The following is a 17,006-nucleotide window of genomic DNA, read 5'->3' as shown; positions in this document are numbered from 1 at the left end:
CAAGTTATTTCGGAATAATGGCCGTTATTTTGAAATAACTATGTGAGCATCTTCCATTATTTGGAAATAATTTTGAAATAACGGATGGCTTATTCCAGCTTCTGTAAACCTCATTCTACAAAGAATAATGCCTATTCTGAAATAGCTATTTCAAAATAAGGCATGTGTAGACGCTCCACTTCTGCTATTTCAAAATAGCCACCTACCAAGGTCATTCTAAGTTATTCCTCCTGGGGCTCTAAATCGAGATAGTACTTCTACATTAGGGAAGCCTGCCTCAGATTAATTTTGAGGCTTCCCTGCAGTGTAGATGTTCTATTTTGAAATAAGCTATTTTGGAATAACCTTTCCAGAATAGCTTATTCCAAAATAACTGTGCAGTGTTGATATAGCTTCTATGATTCTATGATATTAGAGGGCTGGGACACATGACTGCATTTTTATTATTCTCCGCTGGATCATCTCCAGTTTGTCCACATTCTTCCTGTAGTGGGGGGCTCCAAAACTGGATGCATGGACACACATGCTCTAGCATGTTGACAGAAGCATGAAGGAACATATGACTCTTTAGCACATATGGCACAATTATCTTGACATGCTAACTACAACATGCCATGCAAACACCTGTTCTCATTTTCAGGTATCATTGTAAACAAGAAATGGGCAGCATTTCCTGCAAATGGAACCAAACTTGTTTGAGTGATTGACTGAACAAAAAGTGGGACAGAGTGGACTTGTAGGCTCTGAAGTTCTATATTCTGTTTTTGAATGTAGTTATTTTTGTATACAACTCTACATTTTAAGTTCAACTTTCATAATAAAAAGATTGTGCTATGGCACTTGTATTAGGTGAATTGAAAAACACTATTTCTTTATTTTACAGTGCAAATCTCTCCATCTATATTAGTGACTGTCTATCTGTCTGAGTCCATTTGTTCAAAAATCCCTCCAAATAGTAAGAGTTAGGGCCACCAAATTCGGTGTGCAGCTTCCTCTTGTCCTAACTTAAAGCAAGGTCACGGTTTGGTTGTGCCAGAACGACTGGAAGTCCTGGGAAAGGGACCATTTTCCCTAACATTCAAAGGTAGGGGCTACCGTTTGAAGGGATGTGATATGAGGCATTGGAGATAGAGAGCCTGCAGAAGAGTTATCCTGCAGAGTGCCCACTGGGGGCAGCTGTACCATCAAGGGAGTGGCCAACAGGTCTGGGCTCTGCCATCTTGCCTGCAGCACACAGTAAATAACTCCCTACCCCAACCCCCCCTTCTCGGCTCTTGTCCACAGTGCTGGAGGGGGATGCCTCAGGTGAATGGAGAAAGGGGGCTGGAAGGAGAGGCTGAGAGCAGAGAAAATGCCCGTGGTGCCCAGGGGAAGGAGCGGGGGAGGAGGGAGAAAATACCTCTTACAGCTGGAGGAAGAGAAAAGGCCCATGCTGGATGGTCCTCCTACTCTGAGTCCCTCCTTACCCCCACAACCCTCACTCTCACACCCTCCTTCCCCCAGGCTCCCATATTCCTTCTTCACATCCCCTTGGCCCTTCCCTGATTTGCACACCCTTACACAACCAACTCCATACCCTGAAGGACCCAGGCAATGCTGGGTAAGTCTGTTAGTATTTGTAAAAAAAAACCCAAAACCTATTAAGTAAGCACTCTATACTTCATATTCTGTAACTGAAATACAAATGTATGAAAAGGTAGAAAATATTTAAATAAATGATATTGTATTATTGTTTAACAGCACAATTAATTGCATGATTAATAATGATTAATTTTAATCACTTGACAGACCTAGTTCCAGCCCACTCAATTAGCCTCATTAGCATAGGGACTACAATTGACAGGTACTCTTTTTCTTTGTCTCCCTTCTTTTTCTGAGGGTTCTTTCCCTTTTTTTCCTCAATTCAAGCTCATCTCATCTGAAGTGGGTTTTTCCCATGAAAGCTTATGTTACTTTCTCTTTTTCTCTGTCTCTAAGGTGCTACAGAACTACTTGTTTTTAAAGTTACAGACTCACATGGCTACCACTCTGAGAATAATAAAAACCAGTGGGTCTACTCATTGAGTCGCTTAGTTCTGCCACCCTTATTCACTGGTGAGTAGTACCTTCCTGTGCAAGTAGTCTACTTGCGTAAAAGGACTTGGACAATGTAAAGGAGACAGAATCTGGTGGTGAGATCAAGAAGCTGCAATCTTAAGCTTTGGTTAAATAGCTTTCAAGCATCATTTCAACATGCTTCCTTTTGGACGTCTTTTAACATATCTTTTCTTACACTGATATAACTCCATTGACTTAAGCTGAATTACCTGATTTACATCAAACGAGAGAATAATCTGCCTCACAATTAATTCAATCACTGTTTCATTGACTGAAAGAGCTGATCTCAACATATAGTAGAAATGACATGCATTGAACATTTCAGGATCAAACCCATTCCACTCTCCAATAATATTGCTTTCATGTTTCTCAGTTATCCATAGTTCAGTCTGAGTTCACCTGGAACCTTAAATTATTTGTAAAGCTTTTAAGATATTTATATTGACATTGATATAATGTGCAACATCACTTTGGCTACAGTATATGGTTTGTGCAGAAAGAGGCTTTGTTACAATAAAAGTTAGGATATTAGTTTTATTCACAAGTTTCTGAATGTTTTGAAAGACTGGGTGTTTTATTTGGTTTTCAGCTCAATAATATTATCTTGTTGGTTTTACAACAGGTTACAATGTCAATCCATTTTCATGAATTTGGGGGATCATAAATCCTAATAATGTTATGCTGGACTCAATTGCCCACAGTGTAACTGCACAACTGTCAGCAGATAATCTGGAGATCAAACTGGCTCATTACCTAAAAATGTAAACTAAGGCACTGAGCTTGGCTCGCAATTAATAAACAAAATATATTGAAATAGACATTTGCACTGGGTTTTCTACTTTATTTGAGACTGTGTGGTGAAATTATGGACTAAATTCATCTCTGTTAGCTTCACTGAAGCCAGTGGTGTTGCTTTATAGATTAAGGTTTTATTCACTAGTGTCTGGTCTATGAAATTTTACTGTGGCTGAAGAGAGAAGACATCAATCATGTTAAGAGATATGATGCTGGAAAAAGGGCTGGTCAGTGAAGAACAGGATAAATCCTGTACAGAATCATGTCAGCTATTTAAACTCTCACTGTGGTTAAACCCATCGTGTAGCAGTAAGGGGAGACAAGTGGCCACTCACAGGACTTTAATCACAATTAGCAGATGCAATTGAAACATGGCTTACCTTGATTTGTACTGAGCACTAACCTCCAGAATACTGTACATTAGGAGAAAGGAAAAATGCAGCAGAGATGGCATTCATTATATAGCAACCTGTCATCTGATCTGGAATGGACACTAATGACAAACAGCAAGGGGCTAAAATTAGAGAGTAACCTTTGATGATACCTGCGGGGTCTTTTTATTACACTTTGGTCAAAAACTGTATGTGCCAATAAAGTATCATTATTAAATTGTGTCAGTTAACACTATTAACTGTCTTCAGCCACAGTAAAATCTTAAGGGTATCTTAGACCAGGGATCTCAAACTCCTGACTCACGGACCATCTACAGGCCAGAGTATATTTGCAATCTGGCCTGAGAGACCTGGTGGCCCAAGAGGGTATGTCTAAACCCAGCTCCAAGCCTCTCCCCTTCCTGCCACCATCCTTCCCTCTGCCCTCCATGGCACCCCGTTTCCCAAGAGACACGGATTTAGGAATTATCGGGAGGGAATTGGCATAGGATGGCGGCAGTTGTCGGCACCCCCCAGCTCCAACAAGAAATGGCTTCCTCTGCTGAATAATGACATCACCTCAAGTATCACTGAAATTTTGTTTGGAAAAACTGAATGTTGTTTCTGTTTGCTTAGTGGTGGAGATTCTAAGCACAATATAGTATTTGTCAGACTAGAACTACTTTGATTGTTTTCAGGGTGCATCTGTTTACTAATCTCTGTTCCCTGTTGTTATTTTTTCTTGTTTAATGAAATTGTAGCAAGGATAAATATGAAACACCAGAAAAAGTAATTTATAGCATTATTTTTGGAGTATATTTACACTTTAAAGCACATCATAAAATAAAGATCACATTTATTCCCTGGTGTCAGAATCAACACGTGATTAATAAGGACTTGCCTAATGAAAATACTCCAAAGCAATTGTACTTAATAATGAATAATTCATGGCAACTAATTAAATCTGGTGAGGATTCTTTTGATTTTTTTAAAACAAATGGTCTTGTATGTTCACTCCCGTTTACTTATTATGAGCTTCAGAGGACTAGCCGAGTTAGTTTGTAACTGGAAAAACTTAAAAAAACAACAAATAGCCTTGGAGCACCTTAGAGACTAACAAAACATGAGTTATTCACCTAGCTCATGGGCTGATGGAGGTAATTGGTTTTGCAGGCATGGAGTGAGATTTTTGCCAGTCCTTTTGAATTGTGTTATAAATAAGTAAATAACTATTATATTAGGGTAGCACATATAGGGTTCAGTCTGAACTCCCTAGCACTCCAGTGCTAGGCACTGTACAACAGAGTAAAAGTCCCTTCTTTGAAAAGGTTACTTCCTAGAAATAGAATTGTCAAACAATGGTGGAAAAGGGATGTGATATATAACCTTTTGTATCTTATTCTGATTACACTGCATAATTGGTTACCTGGTAAGTATTAGGCTTACCGGAATGCTTACCAAATGACTGACTGGATGGCCAGCCATGCTGGGTGGGTGGAGCCATGGGTGTGTGGGAGAAGCTCCGGCAGGCAGGTGGGGTGTTCAGTTCAGTTGTCCTGAGTTGTCCTGCCAGTGGTTAAGCAGTATAATTTTAATCATTTAACTAGTTAACAATTTTAATGAATATTTACATCCCTAAATCAGAGATGGGTGAGCAATTTAATATTCATATAGGGATGTAAAATCCTGTTTAATTAGTTAACTGGTTAAATGTTAAGTTTAACCGGTTAACTGATTAGACAAGAGTGGGTGGCTGCTGCTCCAGCCCAGCTCCAGTCCCAACCCCCACCGTGAGCAGGGGCTGTTCCAGTCCAGTTGCTTCTGGCCCCTTGCAGGGCTGCTAGCTCTCAGCCTGTGTGAGGTAGCAAGTGGCAGCACTACATGGGACTGCTGTGATGCTGAAGCAGCCTTCCACCTGGGTCGAGGTCTGTTCCACAGCTACTGGATAACTGATTACCCGAGTGCGAGAAACAAGTTTCTTCCACACGGGATTGTAAGCAACAAGTAGCCAGAGGCCCCCTGCTTCCATACCCGTTAACACTCTAGCTCGTTGGGGAGAGAGGAGTAAGGGCGCGCGTGCGTGTGTGTGTGTGTGGAGCACGGGAAAGTGAAGAGGATGAGTTCACTGGGGTACAGGAATATCAAAAGTAGTAATGAGTGAGGGAGAAGGAGAGAATTTGAAATGGTGAGAGAATTGGCAAGGAGAAAAAACAACCAGTCTCAACAGAAAAAAGTTGTTGGACATCACTACTCCTGGTACACCATTTGACGGCTCACCAAAGGGGTCTCCCATACAGTACCAGGTTTATGGGTGATGGCCACCCAAGGGTCTAGCCACCCAAGGGTCTAACTTGGCTTCACCTCCACCCTTCTACTGCTTGCCTGCACTCTGAGAACACCAACTGTGTAAGGGAGAGCTGCCTAGTGCTCTGACTTTGGGACAGAGGAGAGGCCCAGGGAGCTCTTGCCCCATCTGGAGGATCTGCAAGAAGGTCCCTGGGCTGGTCTAGGGAGGAGGAAGGGCCCTGGTTGGACTTCAATCCCCTCCCCACAAGGCTCCTCCTGGGGTGGGAGGTGTGGGAGACAGGACTCAGAAGTATATTTGCTCCAGTGGCTGGGTCCAGCCCTGGCTGTCCGACTGCCAGGGGCCTTGCAGGTATCAGAGAACCCAACTGCCCCCTTCTGGGGCTCTGAAGCTCTGTTGCCCCCACCCGATGCTGGTCTTGTATGTTTGTTCTCCAGTTGCTTCCTACATATGGTCTCTCTCCCCGTCCCCCTTCTTCCCCTCCACGCGCCCTCTTTGGCTTCGTGCCTGGGGGCACCATAGGTGTCACTCTCGGCGACGGCTTCCCGCCTCGTGCCCCTGAGGCATCGCTCTCCCTTAGACCTGTGCTCAGCCGCCCCGGCTCGGATCGCTGGCCCTTTGCGTCGCTGCCATTGGGCGCCTGTCACCTCTGCGCCAGAAGGAAGCCGCGGGCTGGAGAGCGGCGGCGGCGGCGGCTGTCTCCATTGCACATGCTGCTTGAGTGCTGCCAGCCTTGGGCAGCAGCTGCCTCCCCTCCACCTCCGCTGGGTGCCTTGGCGCTGGGCGGCGCCGCCGGCTGGTTTGACACCCGCAGATAACAGTAGCCCGTAGCAGCAGCAGCAGGGCGAAGTACGTGTGGCAGGCGGAGTGTCTGTCTGGGGCTGGGAGCAGCAGCAGCAGCGAGGGGAGGGTCTGCGGCTTGACGTAGCTGCAGCAGCAGTCTCGGCCTCTCCGGGAGTGACTGTGTGTGCGCGCCTCGCTCGCCTCGCTGCTCCGGCCACCGCTGGGGATTGTTGTTGTTGCCGGTTGTCTCTGGCTCAGGCAGCCCAGCACGGCCAGGAGTGGAGGGGCAGGAATGTGAGCAGTTCGTGTCGGGGCTGCGTGCGTGCGGGGGTTTCCGTGTCAGCCCTGCCACCACCAGCATCCTCATCAGCTGGCTCTGTTGTCAGGCAAGGAGGAAATTGCAACATCTGGGCGGTCACTCTGGGAATGCAACATCGGCTTCCTCCTTCACCCGAGTGGATCACTTTGGAGGTGGAAATACTTCTGCAGTCGAGCCAGAGGGTCCATTTTATAACTGACTGTTGAAAGTGGAAGAGGAGGGGGTGGGGTAGGGATAAAGGCTGTTTTCCCCCCTTGGGATTTATTTCATGGGGATGTGTTCAAGACAAGAGAGGATTCAGAAGGATATTGACATTGTGATCCAAAAGTGCAAGGCGGAGAAGGACTGCCTGTTTGTAGGTGAGTTTTCCGTACCAATTACCACTCTCTTCCGCTCCCTCTGCCTGCTTCAGACGTTTTCCCAGCGCGACATGTTTGGTTGGGGTTCACTTATCCCATTTCGGCTGTCATTTTGCAACAGTTACAGTGGTGGTCTTTGCCAATTAAGTGTGTGTATGAGTGTAATAAGTCCCTATCCTCCCCCCACCACACACACAGATACAGAAGTGGAATGTATCTAAAGCACTGGGAGCAATGCAACACAGAAATGTATCTATTCTGAGCATATGTCACCGCGACAGTCCTCAGATCAGAGAGAGCCCCTCAGTCCACGGTCGTTTTTAATGCGATCACCGAGACTTTTTGTTTGGATCCGAGTTGCTTTGCGCAGTTGACGATGGTGATGGACTACACCCCGGTTTGTAGCTGCTGAGGTTAGGTCGTTGTCATTTGGGACTGTTTAGCTATTGCAGTAGGGGAAATGAGAGCTTTTTGGCCGTCTAGTTCCCTAAATGTATTGATCCACAGCCGGAATATTAGCAGGTCATAAACATACCCTTTAAATTCAAAGCCTTTGTGTATTCATGTTGTTTTATGGTGATCACAATTTACAGTATTTGATTTGCCTGAGCTGCCTAGCTTGTTGCTGCCTGTTGCCTTCACTGACAATGGAAATTCCTGCTGTTGCCATAGCACCGGGGCACTTGTTGCAAGTGTGGGGGGGGGGGAGTTCCTCCTGCAGGCTTCTCTAATGCATCTTAACCCCCCTTACCACTAGAATGAGGGCGAGTGGAACCTCAGATATTTTAGACAAACCCAAAGAACTAGAAATGATCATTTATAATAATGCAAGTCTTTATATTTTAGATTTCAGGTACTCAGACTCCACCTTTACCTTCACCTATATTGGAGGCTCCAAAAGGTACTTATCTGTAATAATGAGTAACTTCATTTCTCATTCACTGGCTAGTGTTTCCTTTATTCTTTATTATAGGACAATAATTACCTTTTCTTTTTCAATAAAAGCAAATGATTAATCCAATGGGACATAAATAACAGAGAGAGTGTTGGGTCTGAGCAGGTGATCTATGAGGTGATCCCATTCATCAGAGATTCATTCATCAGAGTTTTGCTCAGTGTAACTTACCGGTCTTGATACTCAGTTTACAAAATATATGTAAAATTATGACCTTGTGCAAATGGTATAGAAAAACAAAACCAAAAATCATTGAATGCAAAATGTTAGTATGTTTTAAAAATGACCATAAGCTGCCTAACAGAAATTTTATTCTGTTACACCAATGTAACAGAGAGAGCAACACTTCCTCCTAAGAGATACAAAATATTTTTCAATAAACCAAATTAACAGTATAGATTAAGTAAATAAAAATGTCAGTACAATTTATGAGACAGATAACAATCATTTAAACAACCAAATATGAATCTAAATATTGCTTGTATGCATATTTTAGTGTATTCACAAATTATGATGTATATGTTAATGGATACTAATTTTTGTTATTTGCATGGGGATTGCAATTTGTTTTCAGTTGCATTTCATTACTTTGTTATATCTTTAGCCTGGATTCTGCATACCTGTTTGTTTTCAAAGGAATTGAGATATTTTTAAATTTCCTGTTGTGAATGGCTTTTTTCCAGCTATTTGTTTAGTTTATTAATTGATATTGTGTTTGTGTTCATTTAACATAAAACAAATAGTAAAGTATAGCTAGGCTTATCAGAATTCAATTTTTAAAAATAATTTTATATAATCAATATTTATTTTTAAGCATTTCCCCCCATTTTTATTGATTTTAAAAACTCACTATTGTAGGAAATTATAGGGGAGTGTCAAACAGTAATTGCTTAATTACAATAAATATTGAGATTCAAAAAGTAAGGCCTTTGTAACCCTTAAAAACTGTCAAGATCACATGAAAAAATATATAAAGTATTCTTAAATCAAACGCTAATAAATTCTCAATTCTTAGAATTTTCCTTACTTTGCCTATATATACATTTCAGTTATTAACTATGTACATATTTTTCATGAATTTGTGTTTTTATGGTGAAATTGACATATACTGACATTTACTGATGTAATACTAATCCTTATCTATCTTAATCCAAATATAGCCTATCAGGGTTTTTAAAAAGAGGTCTCTTGATTTAGGTAGCTTCAATAGTTCAGTATTTGATTATTTTTGGTGCTTACTTTTTTTTAGGTCACCTCAGTTTAAAAGGGAATAGATCATTAGAGGAGTTACAGGCCCCTATCCTGCAAGATGATTTTTGTAGGTGAATACCTACATCTGAACAGAGTGCTGTCAACACTAGTGAGGTTAACAACAGTTTCATGGAACCATCTGCATAGGTCAGCTTGTAGGATTAGGACCATAACTGGTACACATATTTGTAGTTCAAAAATTATTTTTGCCACATTAATGGCCTGTTCGTGCTCCTACAGAAGGTGTGGCAAAACTGTTATTGTCAGTAAGAAAAATGTTCTCCTATGCTTAAAGGTTTAGAAAAAGAGATAGTGTCAGGTTGCTTAAGCCCCAGATAAAAGGGTTTTAAAATTTTGTTGTGTGTTAAACTGAGTTTTTATAAGATGTAATATGAGCATGAAATTATCATTGTTATTATTTAATAAAAGGATACAGTCGTTTGGATTTAAACATTGCCATGCACTGTTTGCAATCCAAATGTTTCAGATAGGCCACCTGCTTACTAGTTAACCTGTTATCTTCTTATATCCCTATCGGCCTGCTTTCAAGGTAACTGGTTAACTGGTCCTGCTGGCTGGATCCTGCCCCTGGATGCAGTGGATCCCGCTGGAGCAGCCACATACCTGTGGAGGGCCTGGATGCCTGTGGCATAGCAGGCTGGAGGAGCCCCATGGTGGGATTGGTACTGGAGTGTGCCCCAGATCCGTAGCGGGGCCAGAGCAGGGGTATCCCCCACTGCCCAAGGCTGCGGCAGAGTAGGCTGGGACTGGAGCAGCCTTCATGGCTGCGGTGTAGTGTGGGGTCAGGGCTAGAACAGCTCTTGTCAGCTATGGGCCGGTGGTTAACTAGTTAAACAAATAGCTTAAACTGGTTAACTGCTGTAGTTGGTTTTTTATATCCCTGGTTTCAGCATGGAACCTGGGAAGTGAAACAGACTGCTTCCTATTGTCCAAACTGAGTGAAGTTAAAAACTAACAGAGTGCAATTGGGGAAAAGTAAACTGTATTTAAAAGAATGCTTTCACGTTTACAAATCAAACGTGTAGCATGACTGCCCAAATCTGGAATTCACAGCACATTGGCAGACCTACCACATGTGTAGTGTTCCTGGATGGACCACTAAGAGCCAGTTTCAGGATCTGGAAAATTCAAATTTAATTTAAAATATCATGTTATACCTTGAGAAATTGATGCAAATAGGTTTTTGTAGTGCTTGCTCAAATTTTACATTCCTTCTGACATTTAAAGGGCACTTACGGTACTTCTACACTGCATGGCTATTTCAGGATACCTCTGGTATCCCGTAATAGCTACCCCACATCTTCACAAGCTGCCCATTATTTCAAAATATTTTTTGAAATAATGGGTGTGCCGTTCTTCCATCCCGGTAACCCTTGTTCCAGGAGGGTTAAGGGATGTTTTGAAATAGAGCATTATTTTGAAATTCAATCAAAATAAGATATGCAATTTGCGTAGTGCAAATTGTGTATCTTATTTTGAGTTTAGCGTGCTGTGTAGATGCAACCTTAAAAATAATAAGTAGCTTAAAACGAGGGATTCACACTAACTTCTCATCTTTCTTGTGTTTTTTTCCAATCTTTCAGAATATCAGTAGTATACAGAGGTACACTGGCAGCCTAGTTTTGTGTATGCTTTCTTTTTGTATAAAGTGCATAGCATTAAGGGGCAATTCTGATTCCCCATGTCAACCAGGTTCATTGCAGAGGAACTATCCAGGGCAGCGGAGGATGTAATACTTCCACATGTAACCCAAAGTCAGCTTTTGTGTGTTCCCTATTTGAGAGTTTTGTATCCCCTTTAAGTTTTAACTGCCTTTATTGGGCATTCCATTCCCTGATCTTGACCACCAACCCCAAACCTGTCCAGATTACAACAACTCTAGTTTCCTTGCCACCCACTAGCAATTGGTTTGGGTACTGTAGACAGGAATTGCCTGTAAATGGCAAAACCTTTATTAGTTTATGGCACATTAGAAGCTAATACTCCTAATATAAAAAAGGAGCAGTCCTGTGGCACCTTAGGCTACGTGTAGACTGCATCCCTCTGTCGACAGAGAGATGTAGATTAGGCACATCAAAATTGCTAATGAAGCAGAGATTTAAATATCCCGTGCTTCATAGCATAAACATGGGTGCCGCTTTTTTTCGAAACCTCAAAAAATGAGGTTTACAGGATCTGTCGAATAAAGGTTTATTTTCGACAGATCTGCGTCTAGACTGCCATTTTTTTCTGGCGACCATGCTTATGCTAATGAAGCACAGGATATTTAAATCCCTACTTCATTAGCAATTTCAATGTGCCTAATCTACATCTCTCTGTTGGCAGAGTGATACAGTCTAGATGTAGTGTTAGAGACTAACAAATTTATTAGGTCACGAGCTTTCTCAGTGAGTAAAACACACTTCATCAGATGAATTGGAGTGGAAATTATAGAGTCCAGAGTATATATAACAGCAAAAGAAGTTACCTGTCAATTGTAGGACCAGTGCCAATGAAGCTAATTAAGTCATGCTGGATGTGTCTCATTCATAGTATTTGATCTGGAAATGCAAATCTCAAAGGCAGAAAAATTGTGATTTCCATTCCAACTCATCTGATGAAGTGGGTTTTAGCTCGTGACCTAATAAGTGTATTAGTCTTTAAGGTGCCTTAGGACTATTTGTTGTTTTTAAAGTTAGAGACTAACATAGCTACCCTCTGAGACTCCCAAACTTATCACCTCCAGTTGTCTGATTTTATATCTTCCACTGTTGCATGCGCTCAAGAAATGGGACAAGGGATGTACTTGGAGTCTTGGCTAAGGGATGGATTATTTGGTAAGGGAGATTACAAGCTTTTATATTATTATATATAGTCACATTTTGCAATTTTATCTTCAGTGCTTTACTTCCTTTAACTATATTTTCAGGGAGCCCTGGAAACTCAAAGCTAGTGAATAGCAAGGTTTTACTTTGTTTACAGTGGAGGAGCAAAACACATGAAACATGAAAATGTTTTATCTCTGATGCTAAGTAGAGTATTTTTTATTTAACTGAACAATGACCATTTTCTAGGACTGCTTAGTGTTATGTAAAGGCTAGCTATAAAGGCATCAGTTTAAACAGACCTAGAGAATTATTTTTCATAATGTTTCTGTCCATTAGACATATAAAGTTTATTTACTGGTTGTCTTATCTTGTACACTCAGAGTCAGATTCTCTGCTGCTATAAATCAGTGTAGTTCTGTGAAAGTCAACATACATTGATTGCTTCATACTTAGCTGAAATACTGGCCCCTTTATTGAAAACTTTTCTAAAGTTCATATTTGTGAGTGTTTTTTCTACTTAGGGAGAGATTGTCTCACTTTAACTGCATTGTATCTTTCTTCTTGGTAAGTTGCCCTGTCCCATCATATGTTATTAATACTTAGTGTGCTGCTGGAAAGATCCAGGTGGCACACTACTCATCTCAGGTCCTCATCTTGTTATCACTTACACTGATTTCAGCTGAATTATTTTTAATTCCCATTTGTGTGATGTACAGACTAGTCAGGCCCTATAGGCTATGGGCATAATCTTACCATCATTCTACGTGCAGCACTTCCACTGAACTTGATGGGAAATATTTTTTCGTATGTGCATCAATTACACCATGTATCCCTATAAACTGTATTAAACTGCTATAATATTTACACCAGTAGTTCTTGACCAGGGTTATGTGGACCCCTGGGGGTACTCATAGGTCTTTTGGGGTACATCAACTCAGCTAGGCTACATAAAAAACCCTAGCAAAGTCACTTCAAGTTAAATTGTCATACAGACAATGACTTGTGTATATTGCTCTATATAAAATATACTGAAATGTAAGTATAATATTTATATTCAAATTTATTTATTTTATAATTATATGGTAAAAAGAGAAAGTAAGCAATTTTTCAGTAATAGTTGCTTTGACACTTTTATATTTCTATGTCTGATTTTGTAAGCAGGTAGTTTTCAAGTAAGGTGAAACTTATGGGTACACAAGAAAAACTCCTGAAAAGGGTACAGTATTCTGCAATGGTTGAAAGCCACTGATTTACACAATATGGTACTAGTTTAGGCTGGACATAAATATGACTACAGTGGACTGGCCAGCATTTGAAAGAATTTTCTTTAAAAGTTACAGGGGAAAAAACATTTATTTAAGAGCAAATATATTTATATTGCATGAATTATCATAAATAATCCTTTACCCATGAAGCATGAGCAATCATTTTGGCCTTGAATAGCACTTCATCTTTTTAAAATGAACTGTGTGTTCATATCACATTCTAAGTTATTGTGAAACAAAATACAGGGCTATGTAGCACTTTAAAGACTAACAAGATGGTTTATTAGATGATGAGCTTTCGTGGGCCAGACCCACTTCCTCAGATCAAATAGTTGAAGAAAATAATCACAACCATATATACCATATATACATAGTCCTGTATTTTGTTTCAGCTACACCAGACTAACACGGCTACATTTCTGTCACTAAATTATTGTGGTTTTTTTTGACAGTTCTGGGGTTCTTGCTGGCTTCGGAATCCTGTAATTAGGAATTTATTAGTGAAACCGATCTTTCTTGTATAATGTGATCACTAAATATGAAGCACATTTTATGACAATTTACTCATTTTTAATTTCATTTTTAGAAAGTCATAGCAAATTGAAAGATATTTCTCACCAAGTGACATGCTCCTTCAGGTACTGTGACTGTGCAAGATTTACCCTTATTTAACTGCTGCTAGCAGAATATCAGAAATGGCTGGATTCTTTATGCTTTGTGTTGGAAGAACTAACAAGGATGTTAAAATTAGAACCTTAAGAATCTGTTTTAAAATCCCTTATTTCTGTGTCCTACTAAATATCTCTTTTTGTGGCACATTGGTTCTTCCAAAACTCAGCAGACTGAACAGATTGCTGATCTGTCACCTTTGTAATGAAGCCACATAATGAATGCTGTGATGTTTTCAGGTTATAGATATAATTTGACTTAGTTTGCATGAAAAGAATGTTTGGTTGTCCTGAGAGAATATGCTTCTTTTTTGCCTGATAAACAAGATGATCCAAGTGCTTTTCCCTTACATATGTACGTAACTCCTGCTGGCAGTGAAGAACTGTGAAAATGAAGATTTTTATGAGAAGAAGAGATCTTTTACTAATGCATTTTTAAAAGAAACATGAGGCCTGTGAAATCTAAACACATAGTTCAATCTTGTCGGCAAAATTCTCCCTTTCAAGAGCCTCGGTGGTGGCTCTTGACTTTGTTGTTCTGTCCTTCCTACATCAGCAGATTGGTTATAACTATGGCAATTCTATGCATGCATGGAAAGCTGAATTTCTGTCTAAGAAGATCACTTAGCTCTGAGATAAGAATTTTCCTCTGCATTCTTCCTTAAAGTTATGGTAAAATGTAAACATTTATAATCTTTTTTAAAGTTTTGCCTCTGTTTTTTATATCAATATCATTTTTTTCATGGTGCTTGTTACTATAATACCAAAGCACCTCACTTAAATTGCTTTATTGGGATACCTGCAAGATTTTTATGTCTATCCACAAGTCTTCTTAAATTAATTTACTAGAGTTGTACAGAGGGTGGAAATTCTGTTTCATTAAGGATATTAGGATTTTGAAGCTTGGCTTCATTCTGAATTGTACTGAAAACCAAGCATTTCAAAAGTCTAGATGTATTGAACTGCATAAAGACTGACATTCTCCATGAAAGGAAATTTTGAATTTAGTTTTCGGACATTCAGAGTTTTGTTTTGATTTTTACTTTTGCGCTATATTGTACTAAGCAGATTTACCTGGCATTGCTCGGTTCCATAACTCAATGACTTTTTTAAAAAAATAAAAGGAAAATGTACATGCTTTATTTAAGTGATTTTTCAAAAAATGCAGTGTTATTTTGATGAAGTTAATTTTTGTTTTGGATTTTTTAGAAAAGCGATTGTTAACATTTTTCCATTTAATTTTTTAGTATTTTTTTTAAATGGGAATTCCATTGAGTGTATTTTTTGTTTATCCCTATAAACTCTTATCATTCACTATGTTGTAACAAAAAATGGGCTCTAGTCAGTTTGGTTTCCAGTAACATTTTCTTCTAGTTTTCAAACCTTAAGCATTGATTTAGCTGTGCCAAAACAGAGCACTACACCAAATTTCTCCTTTTTATTGCTTTGCTGTAAGGTTTATTCAGAAGCAATCCTATTTCAAGTATCTCCTATTTTTCTGGCTTATCTTGGTTCACTTTCTTTCAACATCTGTTCAGTTATGGTCATTTTGAGGACTGTACCTGCTTTGGTGATTCTCTTTTCTATTTGATTTTATGAGAAGCATTTCCATCCCAGATACATCCGATTTTCCTGGCACAACCAAACCCTTACGCTGATTTTAGTTCTGATCAGAAAAAGCTGTAGACCACATTTGGTGATCCTAGCTTTTAGAGTTTCAGAGAAGTTCTTCATCAGAGAGACAGACAAATTCTCTAAAATAGATAGTGGATACTACCCAAAATAAAAAATGAAAAATCAAAATGTTTCATTCTAAAAATTTGAAAATGAGACATTTCTATACTCTTGGAACTTACTTACTGATTTTCTTCTTAAATTAAATTCTGGCAAAATCTACCTGAATTCATGGAGATTCAATTTTGATGGAATATGATTCCATTCAGGTTTCTCAGAGCAGCTCTAGAATTTGCCATGTTTTTAGACAATGCATTGCAACAGAGATTTTGGTCACCAGTGGTACCATGGTAATTCTACTTTTTTTAATTTTGATTTTTTTTTAGGCAGCCTTATCAGTCAGGAGAGTTATAACACAATACTATACAATACTGCTGAAGTTTTTGTGACAAGGTAGAAAGTTGCTCCCCAAGCCTTTGTTCATAAAACCCCTTATTGTGAAATGAGAGGGTTAAGGTTGAGATATAAAAGTAAAAGGGGGGAAACGGCAGGGTCAATTACTGCTTAATTGGAGTGGTGTCATTTCTGCTCCCAAATAGCGTAAAAGCTGAAAAATTGGAACCCACTGTTCTGAGTGATTTGTTTTTGTTGAGAGTCCTTTGTTTATGAATTCATAAAAGAATGTTCTGAGGCTAGGGAATAAAACTACTGTTGAAAGAAAATTGTTCTTGATGCTGGTTCTCCCACCGTCCTATGGGTTGTAGGATCAGTACTTCAGGCATACTTGTTTCCCCAAAACCAATTCATGCCACAGTAAGGATGAATAAAACATACATGCACAGCTTTGTGCTCATGGGCTCACTTTTTATTCCACAATAAGCAGTAAGTTGTATAACCTCTCTTTGTCTTAATTTTCCCATAAAAGCATGGATTGGTATTTTTGGTGGGAGAATATATTCTTAGAACACTGGGGATAAGCCTGCAATATGAGAGAGCTGTCTGGGTAGGCTAGTTTAGATAAAACAATCATGAGCCACAGAATGGTATTGATTTTTATTTGTGTGCAAAACTTGCAAGGATTTCAGTGAGACTTCTGAACTAAGAGTAGGGGCAGGAACATGCCCAATTTAAACCAGTTTTGCATAAGGGTTTTAGCTAGAATTTATTTCAGCTTTAAAATCTCTTTTAATAGCAGAGTTTTTGTTCTCCTGCCAATATCTGACAGCATTATTCATCTGTATTTATTACTAATTACAGTACTATTAATGTTTGTATATACCGGAACTTTTTTAACACATCCAGCTGTTAGTACATACTTCTCCATAATACCTCATTG

At 39.7% G+C, this 17,006-nt stretch overlaps 1 protein-coding gene across 3 annotated transcripts in view; it reads left to right on the top strand.

Annotated features, from left to right (window-relative positions):
* Positions 1–17,006, top strand: part of PARP8 (poly(ADP-ribose) polymerase family member 8) — a 223,055-nt gene that overhangs the window by 48,852 nt on the left and 157,197 nt on the right. The window contains exons 1-2 of one of the 3 annotated variants that reach the window (XM_006139520.4): positions 6,506–7,029; positions 7,876–7,930. The exons of 1 other annotated variant lie outside the window; for it this stretch is intronic. In XM_006139520.4, the coding sequence (XP_006139582.1) occupies positions 6,939–7,029; positions 7,876–7,930 (146 nt within the window). In that variant the 5' untranslated portion in view covers positions 6,506–6,938. Of the gene's footprint in view, positions 1–6,505; positions 7,030–7,875; positions 7,931–13,124; positions 13,967–17,006 lie in introns of those variants that run through there. One more of the 3 variants, XM_025179680.2, reaches the window with a different exon arrangement.

The sequence above is a fragment of the Pelodiscus sinensis genome, chromosome 6 (assembly GCF_049634645.1).
Source record: "Pelodiscus sinensis isolate JC-2024 chromosome 6, ASM4963464v1, whole genome shotgun sequence".
NCBI lineage: Eukaryota > Metazoa > Chordata > Testudines > Trionychidae > Pelodiscus > Pelodiscus sinensis.
The sequence above is the reverse complement of the archived record's forward strand: the minus strand, read 5'-3'. Positions and strand labels throughout refer to the sequence as shown.